The sequence below is a fragment of the Archocentrus centrarchus genome, chromosome 5 (genome assembly GCF_007364275.1).
Source record: "Archocentrus centrarchus isolate MPI-CPG fArcCen1 chromosome 5, fArcCen1, whole genome shotgun sequence".
NCBI lineage: Eukaryota > Metazoa > Chordata > Actinopteri > Cichliformes > Cichlidae > Archocentrus > Archocentrus centrarchus.
In genome coordinates, this window is record NC_044350.1 from 21,013,348 (window position 1) to 21,029,851 (window position 16,504).

General features: G+C 37.3%; 1 protein-coding gene across 1 annotated transcript in view; it reads left to right on the plus strand.

Annotated features, from left to right (window-relative positions):
- The first annotated feature begins 463 nt into the window (after window positions 1–463).
- gnai2b (guanine nucleotide binding protein (G protein), alpha inhibiting activity polypeptide 2b) overlaps window positions 464–16,504 on the plus strand; it is a 44,668-nt gene continuing 28,627 nt past the window's right edge. Inside the window, exon 1 of the mRNA XM_030729209.1 lies at window positions 464–1,338. Coding sequence (XP_030585069.1) covers window positions 1,221–1,338 — 118 coding nt within the window. The 5' untranslated portion in view covers window positions 464–1,220. The remainder of the gene's footprint in view (window positions 1,339–16,504) is intronic.

Genomic DNA, 16,504 nt, shown 5'->3' on the forward strand with positions numbered 1-16,504 from the left:
TACACAGAGCAGTGTAGAAATACAAGCACAAACGGTGTTTCTCTCGCATCAACTAAATTAAAGTAACCGTGTTTCATTCTTAGATGAATTACTCTAATTAAGATAAGGGTGGCGGAAGTGATTATTTTAATGTTCTTTCATCTTATTTGATTTTGTTTTTACAGTTCATTGTGTAACCACCCCACTTAAATGTATTTTATTACCTAAGTTTTAGTATAATTTAACTCTTTTGTGTTTTGCTTTCTAAAGAACCCTGTGTTCAATCCCCTTTAAATTTCTGTATAAAGTTTACTCTGTCTTTAACGAGCAGATAAACAATGTAGCTATGCATGTCCACTGGATGGCGCTGCATGTCAGCTATTCTACTAGCCTCATTAGCTGCCAAGGTATTTCATAAACATGTGACGCAAAGACACATTAGCCAATTTAACAGCACACCGCGCACCCTTGACCAGAGCGGCCCCTGCATATTGCAGTCTGTGAGAACAGGCCGGACTGCTGTAGTCTTCATGTCACAGTCTGCATTCGCGGGAAATGCAGAGGAATGAAGCTGGCACAGCGCCTACTGCGGTCTGCACATCACACTCATAAAATCACGTCCCACTGGTTTGCACTGTAATTGGTTGCTCTCACACAAGCCACAGCGGAGAGCTCGCCGGACTATCGCGACAAGTTGCTCGAGTGACGTCGGTGCGACTCGTTGACTACTTGCAATTGTCACAAGATTATCTGAGGTTTTTCGCGCGATCCTAAATAAGCACAGAAAGAGACTGCAGCACTCTCGCCACCTCCAAGGGACGCGCTGCTTAACAGGCCAAGGCGCGGAGCAGCGAGCGCAGGCATTTCAGTCTGTTGATGGATGCAAGACAGAGGGGTTTGAGAGATTCGACATGGACCACATAACAATCTGATGTTTATTGTAAAACAATATTTTTAAAAAAAGAACAAATGCTCTGAATTCATCTGTTTCCCTTTTGTGCTTCTTGTTGACCAGAACAACGGGACCGCTGACTTTTTGCAGGTGGATAAACTGACTTTTTGCAGGTGGAATAGCCTGTTTTCTCCAGAAGGCAGTACTGAAATCAAAACCTGCTCCATTGTTATTCTTGGCATCGGTCGAGGCGCTGAAACCATCAGCACTCTGAAATCTGTTTTTTTTTTTTGTTTGTTGGTTTGTTTTCCCCTTGCGCAAGCGGTCGGTGCGCTCCTGCGTTTGGATCATGGGTTGTACAGTGAGCGCCGAGGATAAAGCTGCTGCCGAGAGGTCAAAGATGATTGACAAAAACCTCCGAGAGGACGGAGAGAAGGCAGCCAGAGAAGTGAAATTGCTTTTATTAGGTATGTAAGATCTGGAGTTGTCTCTTCAGGAAACTGAATGTCATGCTGTCTGTAAATAATTAGCCCCCAAACCATAAAATCACATCACAAACTACCACAAAGGAGAAAAGTTAAACCTCACTATATCCAAGACAGGGCAACATACACATAACATTAGCTACAGCACAGAAAAGGGGCCATTTCAGCGCTCATGTGTCTACCCGTCATGCTGAAACACATTCTGTATTATTAATTAGCCTACACAAGTACCCACACTGTATACTTGGAGATAAGTCAGACATCATCATGTCAACATGCTGCACAGCTTCGTAGAGGATTGAGCTGGCATTTTTCCCAGAAAGCTTAATTCAATATATTAAACCTGTGGACATTCACAGGATTACACTTCACCTCTGCTCTTATATTCACATTAATCTCCCTCAAAGGGATACAGCAGAAGAATTGCAATTTAACAGGTGACGACAGTTTATATTGAATAAATTCTGGATCTTGAAAGCCGGATCTTCCCTTCCTCCTTCTGCATTTCATTCCTCTGTGTGCACACGCACAGCCACACATATGCAAACAGGAAATACATCCTCCCACTCATTACCGCATTCTCACTTCCCCTCTTAACAGTTTCAGCTGTTCTTGTTTGACTTAATCATGCAGTTTGATTTGGCGGTCTGCGCATTCAAAAGGGCTCGCGCTTAATGTCAAGAGAAGAGTTCATGTGAATGCAACTTCAGAAGTGGACATTTTCATTTGGCCATGTCATTATCACGAGCTTATAAGTTACATTTGAAGGCAGCGCTTCAACCACTCTATGAATGACTGCATGGTCATAATTCAGTGATTTAAGATGATGTTTCACACCATAAAACTTAAGAGACTTCTGGGATTTCAACATCTACACTACTATTATAGCATTTAAAGGTTCACTGAATCTGTAGAACTCTCTGTACCCAAATGTTCTTGCTTATTTCATCAAGACAATACCAAACCACATTTGGCATGTATTCCTTCACCATGGCTTGTAGAGTCTGGGTGCTGAACAAGCAGCAGCCTCTGGGGCTGAAAAATAAAAAATGAAGCTAATGCAGAAAAACTGTATTTCATCTAGTGAAGTTGGCTCCAAAAGTGAATAAATCTCCTGAGACTTCCATGTTAAAATGACCAACTTTAAAGGTACAGTCAGTGATTTTTTTTTTTTTAGGTTATTTAATTATATATAAAAAAGCGATATTGTACTCATAAATTACAGATTAGTGTATAATCACATCTTCCAACAAATTATTACATTCTCATAAAATTATAATTAATCCATCAAAAATATTGGAATCTGCAATCTGCTGACATTTAGTGGTGAAAAATTTACACATTGTAACTTTAAAGCATTAACAAGCAAGTTAATGCTTTATATGCTATGGATAGTTTACCTCTTTCTAAATAAATAATGTGGTAGAACTGTGCGACGATGGGCAAAGGGATATTGAGATACCGATTATTTGTCAGGATTATTCATTGATTTTAGTGACAAAAATGTTATTGTACTGTCACATAAATAACAATGCTTTCACATCTGCTTTGTGCTACATTACTGCACATGTACAAATCTTTATGACAAAATAAAATTGGTCCTTATTTACCTAAGTTCAGTGCATTTCTTAGAAGAAAATTTAAATATAAATAAAAAAAATTGTATTAAAACGATACAAAAAGTCTTTCTCTTCAGTCATTGCACCTGTGTGATGGACACAAGTAAAACTCATAGCAAAACAGTCGACAGCTGTGAGATCGCTTTCTATTTCCTCTACACAGATATTGCCACTTTGGAAAAATAATTGTGCGAAGGGATAACGTATCTTTTGTCCTTTAATATGACCACTTTCCTGAAACATTTGTTGCCATGTTTAGTGAAAACTTATCTTTGGTCAAATGGAATTCGATTGTGTTGGCAATTACAGTCTTTGTGAGCTGGATAAATATGCTGACTCGCTGTACACACTTGATTTTATAGATATCTGAGTTGATGTTGGGAGGATTCACTTGAGCAAGCACTGCATTGTTTTTCTTGGCTTTTATGTGTTATGCTCACGTTTATGGTTTGTTTTCAGGCAAGTGAATATTGTGTTTGTGGTGCAAACACAATTCTACACCACTCTTTGTATGTAAGGTTCGGTTTTAATGAGTGAAATACTAGTATTATATTAGTCTGTTTCTTACCATTAATTGACAGATATGTGTATCTGTTGCAGCATATGGTTTATGAATGTAGCTTGCTACCCAAGCTTACTGATGATAGCTGATAACTTAGCAATCCAACCTCTCCTCCAAATATGGTAACTTCAGGTTCCAAAAGACTAACAGTGGCAGCAGCCAATATGCTAACATTGAGGCTTGAAAATGTGGAGTCCAAAACAAATAGGAGAGGTCACGGTGGCTGTGTCCATCTTTTATATACAGGCTGTGTTGTTGAATTGGTCTGCCTGCAGTCTGGGCCTGCCAACCACTGAAAACATTTGGTGCAATATGAAATGAAAAATGCAGCAAAAAAGTCCTGAATTACTGAGCACCTGAAGGCCTGGATACAGGAGCGAATTGGAAGTTGTTGTTTTTGTACTATTCCCAATTATATAATTTCCAAACTCCTGAATTATTATTTATACCCCCTTTTTTTTTTTACAACTAATAAAAGATATGCAGGCTTTTTTGTTTTCATTATTCAGACTCACTTTTTGATTAACAGCCTTAAGGGTCTCTGTTACTGTAGATTGATTGTGAGACAACAAAAAGGAATCAAGAGAAATCAAGCAGTGTTTGCTGTCTCAAGAAGAAGTCTTTTCTGTCACATATCCTCTCATTAAATGCAAGTGTCTGCTCTTTACTTAGACACGTTCTACTTAATAAAAAACCTCTTGTGCTTAAACTACTGATCCTTGTTTGACATCTCAAACGAGCCATTCACAGACTTCTCTTTGAGAGGTGTTGTGCCGCTCAATGATATTTATATGTATCTTTGAATCCTTGTGTGTAATATCAATGTAGTAGAACTGTCATTACTGAGAGGTAGTGAGAGGACAGTTGACTGACATGCACTCTTAAGTGAGCACAGTAAAATTGACAGCAACTAGTTCAGCATCATTTAAAAGTACAAGTACATTGCTTGGAGCTCACAGCAATTTGACATGCTGCAGTAAGATGGGCAGGAGTTCAGAAAAATAATGGTTGAATTTCAATTGCCTTCTTTGGTTTCAGAGCCCTGCACTGTGATTTTCCTAATATGAAAAGTCAAAATGTCTGCTGTAACAAGGGCATATATTGATTATGCAAAGTTTATCAAACATTATGTAATTGTAGTTTGTATTTCAAGAAAATCAGACTGATTCTTAGAAACAGATGCAAACAAGCTGCCTGTGTGTCTTAATGGTTTAGTTTACTTACAAATTGCTTAGTAACCACCAGGCATTTTTAATACCGTTCATTTTAACAGGGTAATTCATTGTTTACAGAGTAGGGCTGGGAACACATTTTAAATGATTGTTTATTGCTTTTCAACACAGTGGTTATTTATCATTCTACCCATTACTTTTGTCCAATATAATGTTGCATTGGAAAAATTAATTAAAAAAAAATTGGTTCTGAAAGTTTTTGCTTCATTTCAAACACTGCATACTTAGAACACCAGTTTTGTTACATTTGTGACTTTATGTACATTTCCAGATTTGTGATCTATTTTGTGTAACTGTATCACAAAACACCCTAACAAGTAATTTATTTTATGACAAAAAAGTTTAACAATTTGGTCTAAATTTTAGCATTCAGTGTGAGTTTTATCTTTTTTCTGCCTCAGGAATTGCTGTCCGTGCATTTTATCCTCTAAAATGATATTGTAGCAGTTTAAGTCCCCCTGTATTTTAAAATAAGAAATACTAGTCTTTCCACACTTGGGAAACTCCATTGTTATAGCAATTGAATAGTCATGTTCATAATCATAATAACAACAACAGTAAAATATCAGTAATAGTAGTGATAATTTAAGTAGTCAAATAGATAGCAATCAATTAACATTTAACAGTTATAGCAGCAATAATAGTGATCACTCTAATAAAATCTATAAAATTTTATTAATAAAACATATATGAATATAGTTAACAAATAAAATTAAATATTTCAAAATCAGCAAAGAAACACAGAATTTTAAAAGAAAATAAATGCCAAAGAAAGAGCCGATGACCTTTGCCAGTCTCAAATTATTATTATTATTATTATTATTATTATTATTATTATTATTATTATTATTACAGAGAATGACTGTACGAAAGATGTCCTGTATCTGTGCTTGTGGCAGCTGAGCTGACTCAGTCTGTTAGAGACTGAGAGACTGATTCTGCCTGTCCATTAAGTGGTGCAGAGGGTGGTCAGGATTATCCATGATGGATGACAGTTTGTTCAGTGACCTCTCCACCACAGTTTCATAAATGAAAAAAAAAAAATTCACAGAGCTGTCCTTCCTAATCAGTTTATTCAGTCTGTTGGTGTCACCAGGTCCGATGCTGACCCCCCAGCAGACCACAGCAAAGTACACTGTGCTTGCTACAACTACACTGGTAGAAAATCTCCATCATTTTGCTGCAGACACTGAAGGATATAAGCTTGCTTAGGAAACAGAGACTGCTCATCCCATTCTTGTATACAGCCTGTGTGTTGTTCTTCCAGTTCACCCTCTTGTCTATATGGATGCTCATGTACTTGTATTCCTCCACCACATCAACATCCTTTCCTAGAATAGACATGAGCCTGTTCCTTCTGAAGTCGATCGCCATCTATCTCTTATTTACATTCAGAGCAAGATGATTCCCAAACCACAAAATCATCCACTAGTGCTCTGGGCTCATCCTCCTGTCCATCACTAACACATCCAACCACTGCAAAGTATTTTTTCTAAGTGCCGTGACCCAGAGTTGTACTGAAAGTCTGAGGTGTACAAGCAAACAGGAATAGAGACAGAACAATCGTCTGTGGAGCTCCTGTACTGCACATCACCAAATCAGACAGACCACTACCCAGTCTCACATACTGTGGCATGTCTGTCAGAAAGTCAGCAATCCATGAGATGGTGGACATGTTTTCTGACATTTCATGTAGGTTCTCTCTTAGTAGCATTGGCTGGATTGTGCTTTATCACAATATTATGTATCTTTCTGATCCCATTTCTCCACATAACAGACATTAAATAGTTATGTGATCTGACAATGAATAAGATCACTGGTTTGATTAAATTTGCCTCATTTAAATAGTACCACACTGCTGCTGCATCATTGCTGAACGGTCTAACAGACCAGCAAAAAAAAAAGAGATTGAACAGAGATTAACAATATGCCAAAAAGAGAAAAAAAAAGAATTGCATTGGTGTATTTTAGTGCGTGAACACCACAGTTTAGCCTTTAGACATCATAAATATTTTACAAGGTGTCCAGAGGAATTATATCATACAGATTTCAATAAGTATACACGAATAAAGGGCTGTGTATGGTACTATTTCTTTCTTAGCTGAACGGCCTGCTGCTGTCAGGGGCTTGTTTTATGAGTGCCTTGAGGGAATTTCTTAAAATGGCACACATGTGACTACCAGAAATATGTTTTGTGAGGTACCTCAAGAATTCAGGTGCTAGTTATTACAGAATTTTATGCAAATAAATGAAATGATAAAATGATGAAACAATGACTACAACAGTTATTTTTCCCCAAAATGTCATAGATCAAATCTGGATAGCCCTTGAATACATAATTCTAGTTTTAAGGATAAATACAAGAAAATGAAACTAAAGTAAATTTTTACAACAGCCCCCCCACTGAGTATTTTGAGCAACATTCCATTTTTTACCTCATGATTTCACAAGGAGCCATCAGTTGACCCACACCATATAAACATTGTTTTGTAATGCTACACAGCCACACTAGTATTTACCCTTCATCGGGATATCAGTTCCTCAGGTTATCAACAGCATCACTACATTAAAATAATAAAACAACATACTCTTGAATGGCCATTTACTGAAAGCACTGAGAACATATAGGAGTTCGCTGCTATTTGACTTCTTGACTGAGGGCATGATGCAGTAAACATAATGTTTGTATTTGTCCATTTTGTGTTTAGAAAAATATCATCATCTTTTGGCAAAGAGAGGATGAGTCACTTGATAGCAATCACTGAATCATGAAGGAGTGTGTACCAAACTATCAGGTGAACTAAAAAGCCTGTTCTTTTTGTTGCACAATGAGTATCTTAATTCAGTTCCAGCAACCAGATGATTATATACAGTTCACTCACCTGACACTTTATTAGATACACCTTGCTAATACCGGGTTGGACCCCTGTTTGCCATCAGAACTGCCTTAATTCTTTGAGTCACAGATTCAGCAAGGTGCTGGAAACATTCCTCAGAGATTTTGATCCCTATTAACCTGATAGCATCACACAGTTGCTGCACATTTGTCGGCTACACATCCGTGATGGAAAGCTCCTGTTCCACTGCATCTCACAGGTGCTCTGTTGGATTGAGGTCTTGTGACTGTGGAGGCCATTTGAGTTAAGTGAACTTATTGTCATGTTCAAGAAACCAGTTTGAGACAGTTTGAGTTTTGTGACATGAGGCGTTATCCTGGTGGAAGCAGTTATCAGAACATGGGTATACTGTGGTCATAAAGTGAAGGCCATGGTCAGCAACTGGCTGTGGCTGTGGCATCTAAGCAATGCTCATTTGGTAATAAAATGCACCAAGATAACATCCCTCACACCATTACACCACCACCAGTAGCCTAAATGGTTGACACAAGACAGGATGGATCCATGCTTTCTTGTTGTTTACACCAAATTCTGACCCTGCCATGCAAAAGTTGCAGCAGAAAGCAGGAGTCATGAGACCAGGTGACACTTTTCCAGTCTTCTGTTATCCAGTTTTGGTGACCCGTTTGAATTATAGCCTCAGTTTCCTGTTCTTAGCTGACAGGAGTGGTCTTCTCCTGTAGCTCATCTGCTTCAAGGTTTGAGGTATTGTGCACTTAGAATACTCTTCTACATATCGTGATTATAGTGAATGAGAAAATTTCAGCAGATCAGCAGTTTCTGAACTACTAAGATCAGCCTGTCTGGCACCAACCACCATGTCATGTTCAAAGTCACTTAAATCACCTTTCTTTCCAGTTCTGATGCTCAGTTTGAACTTCATCAGGTTATCTTGACCTTGTCTACATGCCTAAATGTATTGAGTTGCTGATATGTGATTGGCTCATTAGAGTTACATTAATGGGCAGTTGAACAAGTGTACTTCACAAAGTGGCCGGTGAGTGTAGGTGTCAAAATAACAGTTAGTTTAAGGGAGAATGTGGGTTGGACATTCAGAAACAAATTATGTTAAGGAGAGCAAAGATCCCTTGCTCCCAAACACAAAGAGCTTACAAGTGTCCTTCAACTGGATGGCCTGAAAATGAGCAATAACACTGATTTCACCATGTTGCGCCGTGCCTGAGATGAACCAGGAACAAAAGCCAATATTGCATAATTATAAGACATCTTTTTACAAAATAAAGGTCATTACTACGTGACATGTATATCTTTTAGAAATATCATTGCAAAACACTGATAAACACTGAAACATATCTCTTATAGCTTTACCAGAGATGTTATGCTTAGTCGGTTTTAGGTATTTTTAACTATTTAAAATCGTCTTTGATATTTTAGAACAGTAACCAGTTTATTTCCAGGACTTTTTAAGGAAGTTCAAGAATAATTCATTTATCTCTATAGCTTGAGAGATAAAACCAATGTCCCATAAAGACCCACTGCAACAGGGAAAACATTTTTTCATATCTGAAATGCTGTTGAAATGCTTAGGGAGCAAATTAAACTGAAACTGCAAAAGTACAAGGGACTATGACAAGATTTTGAAAAGTAAGAAAGACATGCCATCACCATCAGAAATGACACCATTATTAGAGATAAGTAATATATGATTGCTGATTTTAATATGCAAGATACTCCCCAATCTAATAGGCACAGTCTGTTTCTCTGTTTCAAGGTTTCACCCAAAAATGTGAGACTATTTTTAACCGTCTTCGTTCACGTGAACCCCGTTGAAATCAGAATCCACTGCAGCTTATCTCTAATTCCCTCCCTCAGGAGACAGTAATAATAGTTCTTCACAGACATTACTCAATTTTCATGATGGAGAGAATAGCTCAGGGTGAGACTGTCCATCCAGAGATGACAACTTCACAATTACCCACATATTCAAAGAATATACTTAGTACTGTTAGTCATGTCTCCGGTGAACACCACTAAGTCCTCATTAAATAACTTTGAGTTTACCGTATGTGCTGATCGAGCAAGAAATAAATCCGTCCCGCAGTCACGCTTAGGATGCAGTTTTTACTTTGATGTAGATTTTGTACCAGGCAGTGATGATTGGTGAGTTTTTAAGTTTAAAGAAAACAAAACAAATCAAAAAATCTCCCTATTTTTTAAATTTAATTTAGTGTATTTTTTTAAAAAGATTATATTTTTTAAAATTATATATATTTATGTTTACATTTAGTAGAGGCACAACAGCTCCGAAATAAAAAAAGTATATAAAAAAAATTTAATCAGGTGATTTGGCTCAGCGTCATGGTGGACTAATGAGTAGGGGAACAGCACATGTATGTGCATGCTTGATTTTGGGCCCATGAATGAGATAATGTCTGAGACAGTTCATCCCTGTGTCTGCTTTGCTTGATAAAGTGAGAAGTGTGTTGTGGCTATTTCCTGAGGCAGGATGGTGATTTATGACACCTGTAAGAGTGTTCGGTGTCTGTGGGAGTGGGCATACCACTCATATTCAGGCTTGCACATGTTATGACTGTTGTCGCCTGACCAAACCTAAAAGCCACCTCTTAAAGTTACCCCCTCTTAATACATATTGTGCATTTATTTTGCAAATCAGTGATGCTTAAAGAATTTTGAGTCTGTGTTCATAGTAAAAAAACAAAAAACTCAAACATGACTGTGCAATAAAGCCATTCCCAGTGGCATGTGTTTTTATATGAGACAGTTGTTGCCTTCTTATTTAGGGTCACTACTGCCTGTTTCAGCATTATCTGAGTCAAAGGTCAGGGAACCTCCTGCCTATCACATGAATATTTTTCTCTACTTGTTTACTTAAAAGCTTACTTTATTTAAATCCATTTTTAGTGAATATGGGGTAGCTGGACATGAATATAAACTGACAAATGCACAACTTTGACATGTGATAACCTTATAAAATTTATATTGTTAAAGTGTTAAATGTATAAATCTGCATTTGAGGGGGTGCAGTATAGAGTACAGCTTTGTTATGCTGTAGGCTCTGAAGGAATGCTTCAACTTGTTAATGCACAACAATTATATATGAGTAAAATGTATTCATAAAGCACATTGTGCAAAGTATATTTACATCCACACATAAATATATGAAAGATTATAAGTGAACACATGAAATAAAGATGAAGAGACCTTGATCAGCAAGCAGACACATGCGAGCGACAACAAAAATACAGACATAGCAAACAAATAGGAGATTAGTGGGCTGGAAGGCCAGAGAATAAAGGTAGGTTTTGAGCCTAGACTTAAAAGCAGAGATGATGAGAGTGGGGACTATTTCCACAAATGATGAGCAGCGACTGCAAAGGCTCTAACATTTTTTTTTTTTTTTTGTCTGTGGCCTTGGGATGTGCAGGAGATCTTTGCAGATCAGACCTAAGGGGCTGAATGTAAACAAATGAGGTGATATATTTTGGGGACCTGCCCATTAAGAGCCTTCAAAACAGTTGATAAAATCTTAAATCAAGACTGGAAAAATGTGTTCATATTATGATTACGTCAAAGCCTTACAAGATGTTTGGCTTTGTTCAATAGCTAATTGCTAACTTTGCCTACCCATGGTGGTGGCTGTGCTCATCCAAAAAAAAGTCATATACATCCTTGTGTTCAGTAGTATTTGGTGCTGGATCCACCAAACAGAACAGCCAAGATAACAATTTTATTAGCTGTGTAAGGTTTTGAGCACAGGGCCATTGTCCAGTCTGAAAAAAAAAAAATGCTTGAAATGTTAAATAGCTAATTAAATCTTTATATGGTGGTGCTCATTTACACAGCACAGTACATGAAATTCAAAACCACCGCAATTATTTTGATGATTCTTTGAAGTAGCGAGCATGTTTATTAAGTGAGAGAGGAACTAAAATTATTTACTGGACCACTCTAGTGTAATAATAATAAAGCAAAATGTCCCGTCCAACATTATATGTCAATTATCTCCCCAGAAGAACTACTGTAAAACCCCAGAAGTTGTGCTCTCTCTAAAATGTATTTACAGTTCCCCAGCATTTTATTAGTCCAAAGTTGCAGTCCGCTTGCTGTGAGAGTTCTGCCATAAATTCAACTTTTATGTAACTATACAGTACCTGTTATTGTCACAGTTCCACTTCATTTTATTATTGGGGTAATTCCCTGCATTATAATGAAAGGCGTTTCTAATCTTTTTTTGCCCACTCATGTAAGTTTATGGCTTAGAGGGGAATATGAATAATGTTTGGAAAAGCAGAATTTAGAGCAAAGCTGCCATATTCAGTTGAAATATATTGTGCAGGCGTTCTTAATATAGCTTCATGCATGCTGATATTGAAAATCTCTCTTTTGTGGCTCATTTTAAAATGCTGCTTTTTGTGTAGTATCTGCAGAGGTGGATGCTTTGTAAATTCTCTCTGGTTTATTGTAATAATGCTGGATTGTGTTTAAGAAGGATAATAAATTAAGAAAAAGCCCTCAGACCTTTGTGTTATTTGAAAGTTATTTACCAAATGTTGTGTTGCCAGAGTTCAGATAAATCTATCTGGTGACTTTGTGAGACCTTTGGTTGTTATCCAGCAGTTTTCTTTAGTCTTTAAAGTCATTATGAGAAAAGAGCTATGTTAATTTCTATCACAGCACAAAAAAGCTTCGAAGGACATTCTTAATCTTCATTTTCTATTTGGTGTAGGTGACAAAGCAGATCCTTCCCCATATTTCATTTTTCAATCACATTTCTATTTTCAGCCCCATCCATAATTTAGGTAAGTTCTTTTATCGCTTTCACTCCTCATCTTTTCAGATTACACTCTCTCATACAGTAGGTGAAGAGTGCAAACATGCCTCAGCAAGATGCAAGACCTGCACATGTAGAACTGTTTTCTTGTATTTGCGCAGTATCTTTAAAATTAGAAACATCCTGTCTCAGAGTGTTGCTGAAGAGCTAGTTCTAGTTCATGCATCTATTACTTCTAGGCCAGACTACTGTAATTCATTACATTCATCAGGCTGTTCTCAAAGCTCTCTGAAAAGCCTTCAGCTGATTCAAAATGCTGCAGCGAGACTACAAAGAGAGCAAATTTCTCCCATATTGGCTTTTCCTCATTGACTCCTTGTTAAATCCAGAATTTAATTTAAAATCCTTCCTCTTAGATACAAGACCTTGAACAATCAGGCCCCAATCAAGACCTCATAGTACCATATTATACCAATAGAGCACTTTGCTCTCAGACTGCTGGCTTACTTTTGGTTCCTAAGGTATTTAAAAGTAAAATGGGAGGGAGAGTCTTCAGCTTTCAGGCCCCTCTTCTGTGGAACCAGCTCCCAGTCTGGATTCAGGAGACAAACACCCTCTCTATTATTAGGCCTAAAACTTTGCTTTTTGATCAAGCTTATAGTTAAGGCTGGATCAGGTGACCCTGAACACTCCCTTAGTTATGCACTGAGAGTTCCTTGTTCACTTAACTGTTTTCACTTTCCATGTGTTTATACACCACTCTAATTTAATCATAGGTTATTATTAAATCTTTGACTCTCTTCCACAGCATGTCCTTTATCCTGTCTCCCTCCCCTCATCCCCAACCGGTCGCAGCCCCTCTCTGAGCCTGGTTCTGCAGTTGAGGCTGAGTTGAGGTTTATTCCTGTTAAAAGGGAGTTTTTCCTTCTCACTGTTGCCAAGTGCTTGCTCATGAGGGGTTGTTTTGATTGTTGACGTTTTCTCTGTATTGTATAGTCCTTACCTTACAATATAAAGAGCCTTGAGATGACTGTTTAATTCAGTTGAATTAAAAGTCTTGGAATGACCAGAAATCACCAAAATCAGTTCTCTTCATCTTACACTAGACTCCAAAGACAGTTTGTTTAGGTAGTGCTGCACACAACTTGGTAGGACCTTGACCTTTTGCAGGAGCACTTAAAAACCTTGCTGGTTTGCTGGCAGATGAGAGGGAGTGATGGAAATAATGGCTGAGAGATAGAAATAACATAGACAGTTGAGGTAGAGAATAATAGAGGAACAAGGCTTTGCAATCATGACATAAAGGATGTGCAATCACATGGGAAACAAACAGGCCAAATCTGAATTAAAATATTTAAAGTTCTCTTTTATAATTCAGACTGAGAAGAGACTAATCTAATATTAAAAATGGATTTGATGTAGAACCTATTGTACATTAGGCAGAAAACGGTACCCATAATATGACTGTAAATATGGCAGCACTATGTACATTAACACAGAGATATGCAGCACAAAAAATTTATTTAATTTAGTTTTGGCCACCAATCTGTAGGTTAGACTATAAACTAGAAGAAAATATTGGATATGTCTATCACAGAGTCTCAAAATCTAACTATATCTATCTTCAGCTTGTTAAATCAGTGGAACTTCTGATTTTCACTTTTAACTGACTTGCTGATTAATGTCATTTCAGTAGGTCTGACATCACTGAAGACAATTCAGTAAAAACATATTTTGGATAGAGTATACTAACTTTATTGATATGACTATAGATATGCTTAAATGGACGCTGTAGAACTTGGGAAACAGTGCCTCTGCAGATTTTTTTTTTTTAATTGCTGTTCCTCCTGGAGATGATTTTCTGATCCACCCGTAAATAGATGAGAAAGTAATTGCAGTTGGAAAAGATGTAAGAACACTTTAAAGGCCAGTGGGCCACATGAAATATCAGTGTGATCAGATTTAATCTATGAAGTGCAGGCATCAGCAAAAGGAAAGTAATTGGTCAGTCGAACACTAAATGTGCAAGATGAGGTCATTAAGACAGAGCCTTATTTCAAATTCCTTCATTTCGCAGATGTAGTAGATTCAGATGAAACACTACTGATTATAGACTGTTGGATAGATGCAACCTGAAAACACCACTGCACAGGACAGGCCAACTTTGTTACTGAGGCATCAGCTCCAATTGTTCCACACTGGCAGCAGTGACATTGAGATGACAATGCAACACTGAAAAAGAACGAGAGTGGAGTGTGGGAGTAGATTCTGTGTTTCAGACAGTTCAGACATGTTATCCATCACTGTGTCAGTGACTAGGACCCTTAGATAGTGACAGTCACAACAGGCAGGTAGACCATATGTGCAGTAAAACAGTTAAGTTTATACATACCCGCAACTCACATCTGGCAGTGAGTCACATTGGGTAGTAACAGCATCTGGCATAAAAAATGGCAGATACAGAGATTTTTTTAACAAAGTGGTGAATAGGCTGGCAATGATGTAGCACTTTTTGTGTGTATATATATATATATATATATATATATATATATATATATATATATATATATATATATATATATATATATATATATATATATATATATATATATATATATATATATATATATATATATATATATATGTTTGTGGAAATTTGGGGTTCAGGTCACTTTCAAACTGGGAGAGCTGTTCCAATGTCATTGAGCGGTGGACAACACACACTAACTACACAGCCACAGGCCTTGAGATATTTCAAAATAAGCAAAGGTATTATGGAGAGACATGGAACATCTGTAAAAGAGTTTGAAGAATTTAATTAAAATCTTCAACAACAGCAAAATATGCAAGCAGGCATTTCTATTAGCAAAGGCCATAGTTAGGGCATGTAAGCTGTTCACAGATAACCACTGTAATAAATGTCTGGCCGCAGATTTGATTCACAACCCTTCTGCAATTCCCTCAGTAAGTCTGAATGCAACACATCCGGTCTAAATGTTAACCATCCATTTTGGAATATCATATGTGGATTTTTTTAATACAGTTGTTTGAGTAAAAGCCTGCTTAGTGTCCAGAAATCTGAACAGGATGCAATCGTTTTTCCTGTTACCAAGCCGAACCAAGCTTCAGCAGCTGCTGCGGAGTTTAGTGGAGGGCAACACTGTAGCTTTCCTGTGCAAATTGTCTGCTCAGCAGACTTCTAAATTCAGTATATTCAGCAGCATTTACAATCTGTAGGCCTGATATAGAGTCCATCAAGTTAAAGCTTTATATCAAAGTTCACTCATTGATCTGGCTGCCAGTTGATTCCTGGAATAGCCATCAGAAATCATCCCCACATAACATAAATTCATAAAATATACAAAAGTAGAAGCCAGAGCACTGACAAACAGAGAATTGTACAAAAAGCATAATAAAGGAGAAACCCAAAAGAATCCTGAATAGAAATCCACGGGAGACTGAAAGCCAAAGATTGTCGTTGTTTGACACATCCTACCGGATCCCCAGACATCCACTCAACTTCTTGATTACAGCCAAACAGGGAACCATATTCAGGTAATTGTGTTGTTGCCGTGACACAAACCGTGCAGTTAAATAAATGCTTGCCCAAAATTACTGCCTAGGTGTGTTACATAATGGCTATCAAGTAGAAGAGTATTATAGTCATAAGCAGTTTTATAGGTTAAAATGAAGTACTTAACTTTTCAAATACTCTGAAGTTAGAAAGGTAAATTTAATGGTTAATATTTGGAACAAATGAACACCATTTGAGGGCTGATACAATGTTAAACAGTTATACAGTCAGACTGTGCAGCATATAGAAGCTTAAAAGGGAAAGTCTAAGTGGAGTTTGTGATGATGCGTTAGTCTTCAGGATGGTAATATGAAATTTGTTCCTACCATAAGGTAATAATAGCATTTAAGGAGTAGCACTGAGGTGGTGAGATGATGCAAGCTGATGCGATCTGTAGAAACACAGGCAGTAACCATAATGAGGCATTATAGCCTAGTGCTTTTCCAAGGTAAAGATATTACAAATAAACTAAATAGTCACGGGCAGCTGAGAGCCCTGATATTTATGTTAT